The 13,503-nt window shown below is 39.7% G+C and overlaps 1 protein-coding gene across 3 annotated transcripts in view; it reads right to left on the reverse strand.

Moving 5' to 3' along the window:
* Positions 1 to 443: 443 nt before the first annotated feature.
* The window catches only part of HCCS (holocytochrome c synthase), a 36,161-nt gene continuing 23,101 nt past the window's right edge, over positions 444 to 13,503 (reverse strand). The window contains exons 1-7 of one of the 3 annotated variants that reach the window (XM_073356985.1): positions 11,209 to 11,754; positions 10,170 to 10,331; positions 8,150 to 8,301; positions 7,341 to 7,489; positions 6,091 to 6,210; positions 3,867 to 3,953; positions 444 to 3,649 (exon numbers count right to left, since the gene is read on the reverse strand). In XM_073356985.1, coding sequence (XP_073213086.1) covers positions 3,451 to 3,649; positions 3,867 to 3,953; positions 6,091 to 6,210; positions 7,341 to 7,489; positions 8,150 to 8,301; positions 10,170 to 10,284 — 822 coding nt within the window. In that variant the 5' untranslated portion in view covers positions 10,285 to 10,331; positions 11,209 to 11,754 and the 3' untranslated portion in view covers positions 444 to 3,450. Of the gene's footprint in view, positions 3,650 to 3,866; positions 3,954 to 6,090; positions 6,211 to 7,340; positions 7,490 to 8,149; positions 8,302 to 10,169; positions 10,332 to 11,208; positions 11,755 to 13,503 lie in introns of those variants that run through there. The other 2 variants (XM_073356986.1, XM_073356987.1) reach the window with 2 other exon arrangements.

The following is a 13,503-nucleotide window of genomic DNA, read 5'->3' on the forward strand; positions in this document are numbered from 1 at the left end:
GAGAACTGACTGTGCATGGCTGAAGCAAGAACTAGACCTGGCACTAGAGCCTGCAATCAGGTGGACATGAGTGCAAGTAACCGCTCAAACAGCTCTTTGTGCTGCACTGTCTTCCTCCCTCAACCTGCTGACATTTCCCTAGAACTGTGCTGCTACTCTCTCCTCACACTGTGTGGTCTCTTTTCCCATCTTTCTTGCATCCTTATTTTTCTGACACTCAATCTGTTGATTGGTTTTATCAAGAACCTCTCCCATGAACTCATCTTGCCTATAGTTGGAGGGTCCACTCCCACAGGTTCCTAGCTTACCATGTGTGCCATTCAAAGGTGACGCTCGAGGGCCTTGAAAGGAAAATAAAAGAGCATGTTATCTGACCATGATAAAAATAATTACATTTTTTACTCCTAAAGGAGCTGCTTCAATTCAAGGGCAGAAGATGATACTTTTCAATCAATGGATTTTATTTTATTCACACAAAAATCACTGGCCAATTTAGACGTCCTTTAGAACATGGTAACATACACATACAAAATTCAATTAAAATGATTAATAAATCCCCACCATTATTTTCTGGGCAGGACAGGAGGTGTCATATGAGGGGACCTTGTCACTAGCTAGTATCCTTTGTGCCTGGCAAGCTCTGGAGGATATTGATATTCTGAAGGTCCCCGAGTGGAAGTGAGAACTTTTGTTCCAGACCAGTGGAACACAGCTATCTGTGTATGCAACAGAGCTTCTTAGGCACCTGGTGGCTGACCAGCACATCGCCAAAAGGAGGGGGCTTGTGAGCTAGAGGCAGCCCTAAGTAAGCCCTGCCCTGGTGCATAACCAAGCATCTAGAGTTCCTACTCTGTGAGAGGTTTCAGAGTAACTGCCGTGTTAGTCTGTATTCGCAAAAAGGAGTACTTGTGGCACCTTAGAGACTAACAAATTTATTTGAGCATAAGCTTTTGTGAGCTACAGTGAGAGGTTTTCCATTCATCCCCGGCCAGCAATGGGTGAAAATTCTCAGTAAAATTAACAAGATCTCATTTAGCATGGAGACATAGTACAGTCTCCTCATATGAATATATACATGTGTAGTTATGTAACAGAAGTAGAAAGGCTAGTCAAGTACAGGGTGTAAACAGGATCATTTCATTAATCACCAAACTTGGGAAAAGCCATCACCAGCACTAACAGCTTGGGTCTAAAACTAGAAAATATTACAACAGCAAAGTAAAAAAAGTTCACTTTATTAAAACAGAGAATCAAATGACAAGATATCACATTTAAGTAATAGTGTTCAAGCATTGCAAAGAATAAACCTGAATCCATACCACAGTCAGTGGAGCATACTAGAAAACAGGTAAACTCAAGTCGTGGTGTATATGACATCTTCTGGTTCTTCATTAAATGAATACTTCAATGATAATGAAGCCACTATGTTTCTGCAATCAATGAGGTAGGTGAGGGTTTTGGTTTTTGTTTTTTAAAGTTTTTGAATACCAATTTAAGAATTGCTACCTTTTCTGTTTTGCATGAGACATACAGCATCAGGACTGTATGTATCACAAGTTATCAAAACTGATTTGTAAGGTGTGAGGACACATCATACAAGGAGTATTGATGTCATAATTTCAACTGCTTATGTTGGGTTTGTAACCCTTCCACTAGCAAATGTAGGATTTTATGGGCTATCCACTTATCTTCCTAGTAGCTCTGCCTCTTCTTGCACAATAGTAAATCAATCTCAGGTGGATTATTTATTGTCCAAAACTGCCTTCAATTCAGATGGCTATAGAACAGGATTATGCTGAACAAGGACAGAGAGAGAGAAAAAGCACCTCAGTTATGTTAGACTTTAGGCTATGCAATACTTTCTGGAAGCCTCTGAAGGGGGATCTTTTCCTCTGGACAACAAAGGTGGTCTCCACTACAAGCATCAAAGTAGGAGCAATATGAGATCACTTCCTCATGAAGTGAAAGTCAGTTGATTGCAAAGCAGCTCTCTGAAGGCAGCTTCCTATATAAATCCAATTACACACAACCCTTCATCCAAAAATTAGGATTATGTACATATTGGAGAAATTTCCCACCAGAGGGACTAGAATACAGTATTCAGTTACTCCTATCAATCCAAAGTGACATGCATGGATGGATCAGTCTCAAGAACAGGACATGCAGGAGGGAAGGAAAGATTAATTTAAAACTTTACACTAAGCTCCTGGTGCCATAGAACCCCGAAGTATGATTTATAGGGTATATCAAGTTTGTAATAGTTTTTAAGTAATTTCCCTTCCTATACACATGTAAGATTGTTCAAATTGCTACACGATATGCAATAATTTTAAATATCTACATTATGATAGCAAGAAACAGCAAGTTAAATCAATAGCTTAACATTTCTGATACTCTACATTTATATCTTTTACATGACAACACATTTCAGCATACAGTAATTTACTGTCTACCAAATTTAAAAATATACTCTATAAAGTGTGAAAACTGAACACTGTGTCCAATTATCATCTTTTCTTTAAGAGAGGCAGTTACTTGCCACAAAAATTAAAATTTCACACACAAGACTTAATTCTGCTTTTCACCGTATCCATGTAACACCTACTGAAGGCAATGGGCTTTTAAGTATCGGTATATATACAATTAACTCAAACCCTATGGATTTTTCATAACTTCAAAAATGAAACTTAACTACTCTGAAATGTCCATTTTATTTCCTGCTTTTTGGAATACAATACAGAGGCAGCATTTTAAAAGAAAAAAGTAACCATCACACTGTTTCAAATTATTAATTGCATTTCTTTTTAAAAAAAAGTCTGTTGAAAATAGGCACAACTCTTTCTACATTAGTTTCAGTTGAACATACCTTTAAAAATATTCACATGCCATATTTTTTATTTAAACAGTTAGTCCAACTGAAATCATCTCAGCAGATTTAGATACGAATGAGTAAAATACTGGTATATAACTGTATATAAATTAATTTGCAACAATAAGTTATCTACCTAGATTTTTACACCACACCCACCATCATGGTATCCATATACCACTTTTAATGACCAAGTAAAAACATTTATAAAACTCCCACTTTTTGTTATCTATACTGCAGTAGTGCCTAAAGGCTCAATTAGCATCAAGCCCCATTGTGCCTGGCACTTTGTGAGAGTCACTAATTTTGTGTAGTTTAGTCTTAATTGACTGTAAAGTACACAAGATTTTCCAGCTAGGAAAGAACTTGACCACTGAAATAAACCTAAATAGAGAAAAGCATGTACCTTACTTTTAAATTAAAGATGGTATGAAGTATCTGTTCATACAAAACTGCATAGTGTTTTCCCCCAGAGAGAAGGACAATGTTGGTTAATGAAGACAAGCACAGTTACTATAATCTTTATTTAAAGTTCAAATGGCAGCTCATCTTCAATCTGAGAAAGTACAGTTTCAGTGTAGTTATGAAGTCCAACGCCACCAAGCTACTTTCATTCTGTCCCACACAGCAGAGAGAGAATCAAATGCAGGACGGACATCCAAGATGGTGAACTGATAAGAATTATCTACTTCACCACCATCATAATAATCAATAACATATCTAACTTCCTTCCCACAACGATCAATAATCCAATCATGTCTGTCAAAAGGAAGTTCATATCTGGAAAGAGAATTCAGTAAATTAACACCAGCTATGAAATCAAGATGACATTTCATAAAATGGGCACAAGTCATATGTACTATATAGGCTACTCCTGCCTCTTATGGTAAATATAGTTTAAAATTGTCGTTCTAAAACATTTTTAAAAAAATCTACTTCTACATCACATTTCAACATATAAGGAAAAAACCCCACATTTCTGGTCCTGTAAACGTACCCCATCCATGAGCGAATTCTGGCTCTGGGTGAATACTCTTTAGCTTTACCTCCAAACCGGATCAATGATGGTCCACATGGGCATTCCCTAAATACATTTTAAACAATTAAAAAGACACTTTCAGTTTTAAGACAGATAACGTACAGTTTAAGAACTTGTTTTACTGATACATAAATTGTATATTAGAAAAAGTTGTGGTAAAAAATCAGTTATTCAAATAATAAAACAATTACTTTAATAAATCTTTAAAATAGATTTACAAGTCAGCAGTAAGCTCTCAGTAAATGTGAAAGTAACAGTGTGACTAACATATCTCTTCGGTATCTCCATCGGGGAGGACAGCAATAAGAGTACCCGTGACAGAAGAAAACACTAGAGATCATTTCTGGCCAATGGGATCACACTGGGTCAGATTCTCTTTTTTGAATAGACCACTCAAGTAAAGGAGGAGACTGTGGCCAAGCATTACCCACAGCACGGGAGCTCTCAGTTGGTGTAAAAATGGCAGAGTTGGATCCTACACCAAACAGCCACTCACCCCAGTGTAAAGGGTGCGTCAGAGGCAGATGGTGCGGTGGACCTCTGCTGATTCTCAGATGACATATGGTTCCCTAGGGTGGACACAATAGAGGTCGATAAAATCATGAATTGTGTGGAGAAAGTGAATAAGGAAGTATTATTTACTCTTCACAGAACACAAAAAACAAGGGTTGCCCAATTAAATTAATAGGCAGCAGATATAAAACAAGCATAAGGAAGTACTTCTTCATTCAACACACAGTCAGCTTGTGGATCTTCTTGCCAGGGGATGTGGTGAAGGCCAAAAGTGTAACTGGGTTCAAAAAAATAATTAGATAACTTCATGGACAAAAGGTTCATCAACGGCTACTAGACAAGATGGTCAAGGATGCAACCCCATGCTCTGGGTGTCCCTAAGCCTCTGACTGCCAGATGCTGAGACTGGATCACACAATAGTTTCCCTGTTCTATTCATTCCCTCTGAAGCAATAGCATTGGCTACCATCAGAAGACAGGTTTCAGAGTAGCAGCCGTGTTAGTCTGTATTCGCAAAAAGAAAAGGAGTACTTTTGGCACCTTAGAGACTAACCAATTTATTTGAGCATAAGCTTTCGTGAGCTACAGCTTACTTCATCGGATGCATAAAAGTGGAAAATGCAGTGAGGATGTTTTTATACACACAGACCATGAAAAAATGGGTGTTTTTCTCCCCTCACCCCACTCTCCTGCTGGTAATAGCTTATCTAAAAGTGATCACTCTCCTTACAATGTGTATGATAATCAAGGTGGGCCATTTCCAGCACAAATCCAGGGTTTAACAAGAACGTCTGGGGAGGGGAGGGGAGGAAGGGGGTAGGAAAAAACAAGGGGAAATAGGTTACCTTGCATAATGACTTAGCCACTCCCAGTTTCTATTCAAGCCTAAGTTAATTGTATCCAATTTGCAAATGAATTCCAATTCAGCAGTCTCTCGCTGGACTCTGGTTTTGAAGTTTTTCTGTCTTTCATCAGAAGACAGGATACTGGGCTAGATGGACTATTGGTCTGACCCCGTATGCCCAGTCTTATGACCACATATTGCCAACACAAGTTAAAGAAGCCCCTAGGTTATTCTAACTTACTCTGAGAGATGAGCATTCTGACCCACATGACAGGATCTGTAACCAGCTTTCAGATAGCCTCTGCCACCAATATCCTGCACAAAGTGCATCTCAGATGTATGATAATCTAATACAATAGATTTTTAAGGCCAGAAAGGAATTTATAATCCTCTAGTCTGATCTCCTGTATATCACAGGTCATAGAATTTCACCAGTAATTCCTGCATGTAGCCCCTGCATCCTCTGGCTGAATTACAACATATCTTTTAGAAAGATAGATCATCTTGATTTGAGGACTCCAAGTGATAGAGAATTTACCCCACCCTTGATATGTTCCAATTGTTAGCTTATCCAGTCAATATTTTCATCTTGTTTCCAGTTTAAAAACGTTGCTGACTTAAACTTTCAGTCACTGGATCTTGTTAAACTTTTGTTCCTAACTAAGGGATTTTGGTACTACAGCCAAAAAACACACAAGTCTTAAAGTCTTGGAATTATAAACATCAGGTCATTTTCTGGGTAAATTGAAACCATTCTGACTTTTAAAGACTTACATTAGCAAGAACCAAAGAAATTTTTTGTTTTTCCATCTCAAATGTACTTACACAGCATGAAGAGCTTCCCACTTTAAAATCTCTTTCCAAGCCTGCTCATTGTTCTGATTGTGAATCTTGATAATATTATTCATATCTTTGGGGTTTATGTCATCATCTTTCCACCTCCATCTAAGAAAGGAACACTATATTGGAAATTTTTACAAATATTGGAGCTTAAATTCCCCACCTCCTCTGAGAGGTGAAAGATCTGCCCCAAGGTTACAGAGCAACTCTGTCAGAGTCAGAAGTCATGCATTGCTAGCTTCCAGTCCCCTGCTTTAGTCCTCTTAACTTTCTACGTACAACTTATAGTTATCTAACACTAATCACAGCTTGAACAAATAAACAGCATGAGCTAAGTCATGGTATTGGAATGTGCTGACAAAGCTATCTATAGTTAGTTTACATTTCACAACGCTTAGAAAATTTTGTGCAGGATGCAACCCAAATTCATTTTTGATAGATAAATGTACTAGATAAAGAAAAAAAATCATGTAAGAGTCATGTACAAATAACTCTCTTATTCCCTAATCCGGCACACGCGTGTTAAGATAGTTTATAATAAATGGACTAAAGTTTTACTACTTTGAATACAGTGATATAAATAACTACTGTATTTTATCATCAATTGGACCTTAAAAAGTTTAAATATGACAGTTTCAACAAAAACCCACTTTACACATGTATTACTTGTATGAAAAAAAAAGTTGTCTCACTCTCCCATTACTGATCCAAAGCATTTTTTAGGCTAAGAGATTTATGTGCTTCATTCAGGCCTTGTCTACACTTAAAAAAAAAACAAAAAACCCACAACACAGAAATCACACTATTGCTAAACCCATTTCTATACTAGTCAACACTAGGCAACCCATATTGCTACCCAAAGCTCCTGCAGCCACCAACATTTTTAACACCACTTTCTCTTAACCTGTTTAGTGAATGTCTAACTGATACTGACAGACACAGAAACGTTGTCTACACGAGGGGTTCCATGTTGCTAACACCAGTGGACCTGATCTAATGTTCAAAATGGAGGAACTTTCATTAAAAAAAAAAATCCACAGTAACCAAGTTTTTAAGACCAATTTCCTCTTGGGAAAACTTTTTAAAGGGATACTGACTTCTCTGAACAAGCTGACTGATTACTGCCTGCAGCCCACCAACCCCTTAATTAAATGCCTACAATATCAACGCATAATGATTTATTTTGCAGTCTTCTGGCTAGCACACATTCTACTGGGTAAAATCAGTTTACTTACCCTTTCCTTAGCATAGCATTCCAAAACATTTGTTCTGACGGATAAACCCATTTTTGTTCTGAATGCGCTCTAGGAATGGAAGACTCTTCTCTGATAGTTGATAATGGAAATGGTTGATTCAGGGATGGCATTTGATTAGGCGGTGGCATCTAAACACAAATGATTGCTTTAACAAAATCTCAGAGCCAAAAGTGTTTTGATATATCATAGTATTTTTTAAAAAACAATCACAGTATAACTATACAGTTGCTACAGACATCAAAAAGCATGGTCCTCTGAAGAAATAACTATTTCTCTTCTGAAGTTGGTACTCCTCATCCATGCCTAAGACTGCCAGATGTCCTCTTTCTCCTCTTTAAACCCAAAGCTCCACATCACAATTTTACTTTAAACAGAGAGAACCTTGCTGAGGCCCTGCAAAAGACCGATCTGAGGAACTCCATCAGGTAGAGCTCATCATTCAACATACCACAGTGCTCACATCCCTGTCAGCCTTGGAAATATTAAACGAACCCTTAACACACATATAGCAGTGGCTCTATGGGCCATCTTGTCTTTGTTGTTAAGTAGACATTTATAATTGTGAGGGCATTCCCTACCCAAGTGGAATGATTTTAAAAGAAGATCAACTTTTAGGCCTTAACTATTCAGCAGTTTATCTTCAAGTGTATTCGCAACACAAAGATAGAACAGCTTTAACATCGATAGTTCTTTTGTCTGTGCCAGTGCTACTACTGAGATCTCGTTTTCATAGCCACTTTAGAAGGGAACACACTACACAAAAGACACCCAGACTACACAAAAGTTACCATATTTCTAGGATCTATGTCATCTTTCATTTGAGATGTACTAGATTTCATCGGACACTCCACATATTCATATGCTCGTTCCTGATGTGCAGGAATATTATTATTTTGGTTCTCAACACCATGGTCAGGAGATTTCATGTGCATTGGACAACCTGAAAAAAAGAAAACATTAAACCATGCATTAGTACAAAAATACAATTCATAATCAAATGTAATGGGACTTGGAAAGGGAAGAACATGGTGTGCAAGTAGGTGTACAAGTCAATTTTCTTAGAGCTCACCAAACCACAATATAAACCAACCCCCTCCCCCCATCACCCCTTTGCTCTTTTCAGTTGAGAAATGGTTCCAACTCCCTCTGAACAAGATGCTATTGAGAGTTCCAATTACACACAAGTACTCGTCAGTCAAATAATTGGCAGTTTTTTTCATTCCTGTGCTTGTCATTTCAACACACCTCTTGAATTTATATTACCAATAACAAATTTTGCAGCTTTTGCATAAGTAATCTGATGATTCCTAAGAGAATGATATCCACAGATTTCATCTGATAAGTAACACACCAAAGTCTCTTGTTAAATGCTGACACCAAGCAACATGAAAATAATTCACCTTATTTTTTTACATCCATATACAACAAAAACCCTGTTCCTGAAATCCCAGACCCTATGTGGAGCCCCACTGACTTAGTTCAGACTCTCTACAGGTCTGCCTATACAGATGAGATTGCCTGGGCCTAAGGAGGAAATGATGAAAAAAAGAGACTTAATAGAGAAGAGTTAAAACACTAATTTTGTAATCACTTGATATAACAGAGCAGGTCATTAATTTAATGGAGAACCTATAACAGTTTCTGTGATGAACTTTCCCTAAAAACAGTACTCCCACAATTATTATTGCAAGTGCCTAGTCGTGACCAATACAATTCAAGTTCCAAAAGAGTTTCTATTATAAAACCTTTTCCACATATTCAAATCTTTCAAACCCAGTTTATTTGGGACTGATGTTTCCATGCTTGTTTCTGCTCAAACATGAATTTATTGGGATGTTTTCCCCCCAAACTTTGTAGCCATCCAAATTCTCTAAGGGTATCAAATTTGCCCTGGAAGTTATAGGGAAGCAAACAGAATTTCACAATGCTATACTTACAGTCATTTCAGAGAAGACGCACACTTCAAGAACATATATTTCTACATCCCACAGCATTTGAGGCATCTTAAACGCCAAGACCACATTAAAGATTTTTAATTACTTTTAAGAATTCTAAGAACTGTGCAACTTAAGATTCATAGTTAGTTACCAACAGTCAAGAAATACAAATGCTAAGGTTTGGGGGAAAAAGAAAATCAAGTCTGATGCTTTGCACATATACTGTATTTTCTGCTTCTGTTTTTCTGATTAAATGTGTAGTCTAACAATGTTTGCAACAGTATATACATAAGACTACAGGGCACGCAACACAGCTATGCAAATATTGCTGTTTGTTAGAACCTAGTCTTCTGCATGTTAATCATTATAAGTCAGAAGACTTATGTTCTTACTGTGGAACCCCAAACTTTAAATTAAATTAAAGTAGCTTCTGGCATTTACAGTTTAAAAGATCTCAAGTCACTAAGACTAGCCAGACTTAAAGAGTACATGCCTACACATTTTAAGAATGCATTTGGGAATCAGCTCCTCTTATCTTTCAAGACCTCAGTTCAGAGTTCTGTAGTTGAGGACACGAATAACAACTACAGCAATGTAAGAAATGAAACTTTAGACATCAGACACATCAGTCACTGTTACAGGAGACAGAATCCTGAACTATCACTTTAGCAGGTAAAACAGCTTGGTAAGAAACTCACACCTCTTTACCTTTAAAAATACAACTACTTGCAAGTTGCATTTTTGTGAAGGAAGACACTTGTCATACTAATACTCCTTTACTGATAAATAGCTTTCCTTTCTTGCAAAATACCTTTCAAAGCACTTTTCTGAGATTTAGATTTTGTTTCACTCTATTTTGGTAGGTAGTTACCTTCCATTTTTTCCTGGTGCATGGGACATTCTGAAGGTGGAGATGCTGTTTGAGGGTGTACAGATACATTTTCTGACTGAGCAGCAATAGATGGAGATGAAGTAGACAAACCCATCACAACTTCTAATTTTAGATCAGATTTGAAGAGAAAAAATTGTACATCTAAAAGACAAAACCATGGGCAATTCTTACTAAAACATAACCATGAATACATTTTCCACAGCAAATCACTAAAAAGAAATTAAAGTAAAAAACAGGCATAGGATGGTCAGCATATATAAATAGTTAAACAGTCAGCATTTACAATTAATGATGAATTCATAAACACCAGCAAAATATCTGGCTTTTTAGCAAATGTCCAAGACTATATCTATGAAGCTATATTAGAGCAATGTAAAAATGTTATTCCAAGTCCCTCAGTCTTCAATAAAAAAAATCAGAACTATTATTTTTATGACAGTCACAAGCACCTTGAGTTATAGTCCAGTTCAGCCCCAATTTACCATGTGACCCCCAGTAAGTGTGGGTCTCCTCTGAAGAGTATCTTTAAAAATAGCACCTTAGGCAAGCCATCTGTTTCCTCTGTGTATACTGCCACATATACCAAAGCTGGTGAAAAAAATAATTCCTTTCGTTGTTCTTTTTAGACCTACATGAACTAATTAATACTGGTAACGGAGCATGAACTGAATTTTATACTATTTCCTATATCAACAAAACTGCTTGTTTAATTCTATTTGTAAGGTTAAATTTTACCTTCACCGTACTATAGCCTAATTTGAAGAGAAGAACAGTCCTGAGGTTAAAACACTGTATGTGGATTTGGGAGATCTGCATTGAACTCCTAATCCTGCCAGACTTTGGGTGACCTTGGACAAATCACTAGATTTCTCTGCACTTCGGATCCCCAGCTGCATAATGGGGAAGATACTTCTCTACCTCCTTGGGTGGCTAGGAGAACAAGTGTGAGCGTCTCTGGCAGGTGCCTAGATACTACGGTGATGGGGCCGTACACATCCAGCCGTAACCCAAGGCCTACCTTGAACAGGCGGGAGCCCAGGTCTAAGTGGGGCCCTAATCTGGCCCGGAGAGGGGCGGCCCTCGCAGTGTCATGCGGGGGGCGAGAGCCCCGGCCGCCCGGGGGCGCAGGCAGCCCCGAGCCCCAACACACGCGCGGCTCAGGAAGCCCGAGGGGCAGAGGCGCGCAGAGGTCACAGTGTGCGGGTCTCCTCCGGCCGGTGGTGCCCTGCCGGCCTGGCGGAGCGGCAGCGGACGGGCGTGGGGGCCCGCGGACTAAGAGCGCCCAAAGGCCCCAGTCCGCTCGGGTCGGCGCCAGGAACACGGGGGTGCCAGGCCCCCCGAGCCCGGCGGCCTCCGCTCCTCCCAGCGGGACCTGGGCAAGGTCAGGGCCGACTCCTGGCTGGCCCCCGCAGCGCCTTTCCCCGGAGAGCGGCCCACGCGCCCGCCCAGCCACGGTACCGCAACGTCCAACGCACCCGGCCAGTACCGGCCCTCCCCGCAGCCAACAGAACCCAGCACGCGCCGCAACTCCTCGCGCGGTTCGGCATGCGCCGCACGATCTGCGCATGCGCCAAACCGGAAAAGGGGGTGGAGCTAACGCGATTACAGAAGGGGCGGGGCCTACGGAACAGCGGGGTGAGGCGCTGAGTTTTGCCGTGCGGGTCGGGGACGTGAGGGGCGCTGGGAGACCGAGCAGCCGTCGGGGAGGTATTTTCTTAGGCACTTTTAAAAGGAGTGTCATGTAAACACCTTCCCTTGTTCCCCAAGCGGTGTCAGGCTGCGACCAGCCGGTAACAGCCGCAAGGGTGGTTAGAAACGGTAGCACCTCATGATAACGGGGCTGCCCAGTTACTTCCTTTAGCTGCGGGTCCCTGAGGCCTGACCTGAATGAGCTCTTCATTCCCCGCTGCAGCGTTTGAAAGTTGTGTTTACTGTGCAGCTGGATTTCCTGCCCCACTAGCCTTCGCTTTTGTTTGCAATCTGTAATACACCACGTCATATCAATTTAGAAGTGGAGCTCCGTCAGCTTTCGTGGACGCTGGAAAATGACAGTACGATTCGTGGATTTACAAAGCCCTGAGCACTAGCCCAGCCCCTATAACCTGAAGTAGCTGAAGAAACCTCTCATTTGTGTAACTGCTTCCTCAGCTCTGTTCAGTCCTCGCAGACAAGTGGAAGTGGGCAGCTTATTTAATGCTGCAATGCAGGTCGAAGCAGGAGAGGTTGACGCAGACTTACATAAGGAACCAGTTCTTCCCCTTGCACTTAAGCATGTAGCATGAAAATTGTTATGATGAATTCTCTAGGTCAACTACCATTTCTTAATTTAATAATTAGGTTGCTACTATGATAGAGTAACATGTAAAATGTAACTGAACATAGTTGAATTATCACTAGGAAATCAAAACACATTACCTTGCTATTGGTTGTGGGTACAGCACTGTTCTACTACATTTCAGATGAAGTTTCAGGTTGAGAAGTGGGAGATAGTATTTACCTTATGGTTATACCAAAGAGAGAAGCCTTTTTAACAATGTAGTAGTAGTTATAAAAGTTACAGAAAAAAATCCAAGTACACGAGCCATAAAACCTTGTTCTGAAATCAACACACCTGCCAGTTTGGGTAGAGATTTTTTTTTTTTTTTTAAGGAGGAGTTTAAAAAGAAATGAGAGAGAGAGAAGGTGGGACTGGTACATTGAGAACTTAGCATTTTGGGTGCCAAATATTTGTCTATGGAAGAAGGAAACTATCCCAATCACTTTCCTGCTGGTGAAAAAGTTTTAGTTTAAAGCATTAAAGAAAATGTAACTAGATGATTCATTTTACCCTATATAGTTAAGTGTGACTAGTAACTGAATACACCAAAAATAGCTATAGAATATTCTGATTCTAGCCTCACCAGTGTTCACAGGAATGACCAGAGTCCTCTCATTTAGGAGGTGACTTTCACCCTCGGTTAAGGCCACACACTTGAACACATTTGCTTTGAGGAAAAATATGGATCAATCATGACCTACTTCATTCTGTATGGCAAAACAGAAACACAAGTATTACTCATCTAGTAGTACTATAAGGGGGAAGCATGGATGTTGTCTCAGATGCACTCAGGAAAGCCTCTTCCTTGATAACAAATCTCTCTCAATTCTGGGATATACTCTCTGACCTAGTGTAGTGGGTGACTTCCTTGTGATTCATATAGGAGTTGATGCCCCACGAATTGCTTTGAAATTTGCTAAAACATCCGCTAACGTGATTATGTATGTCAGGGCTCAGATTCAGTCAGTACTCAGGCTACTACCTATTTCTCTAGAA

Source organism: Lepidochelys kempii, chromosome 8, assembly GCF_965140265.1.
Source record: "Lepidochelys kempii isolate rLepKem1 chromosome 8, rLepKem1.hap2, whole genome shotgun sequence".
NCBI lineage: Eukaryota > Metazoa > Chordata > Testudines > Cheloniidae > Lepidochelys > Lepidochelys kempii.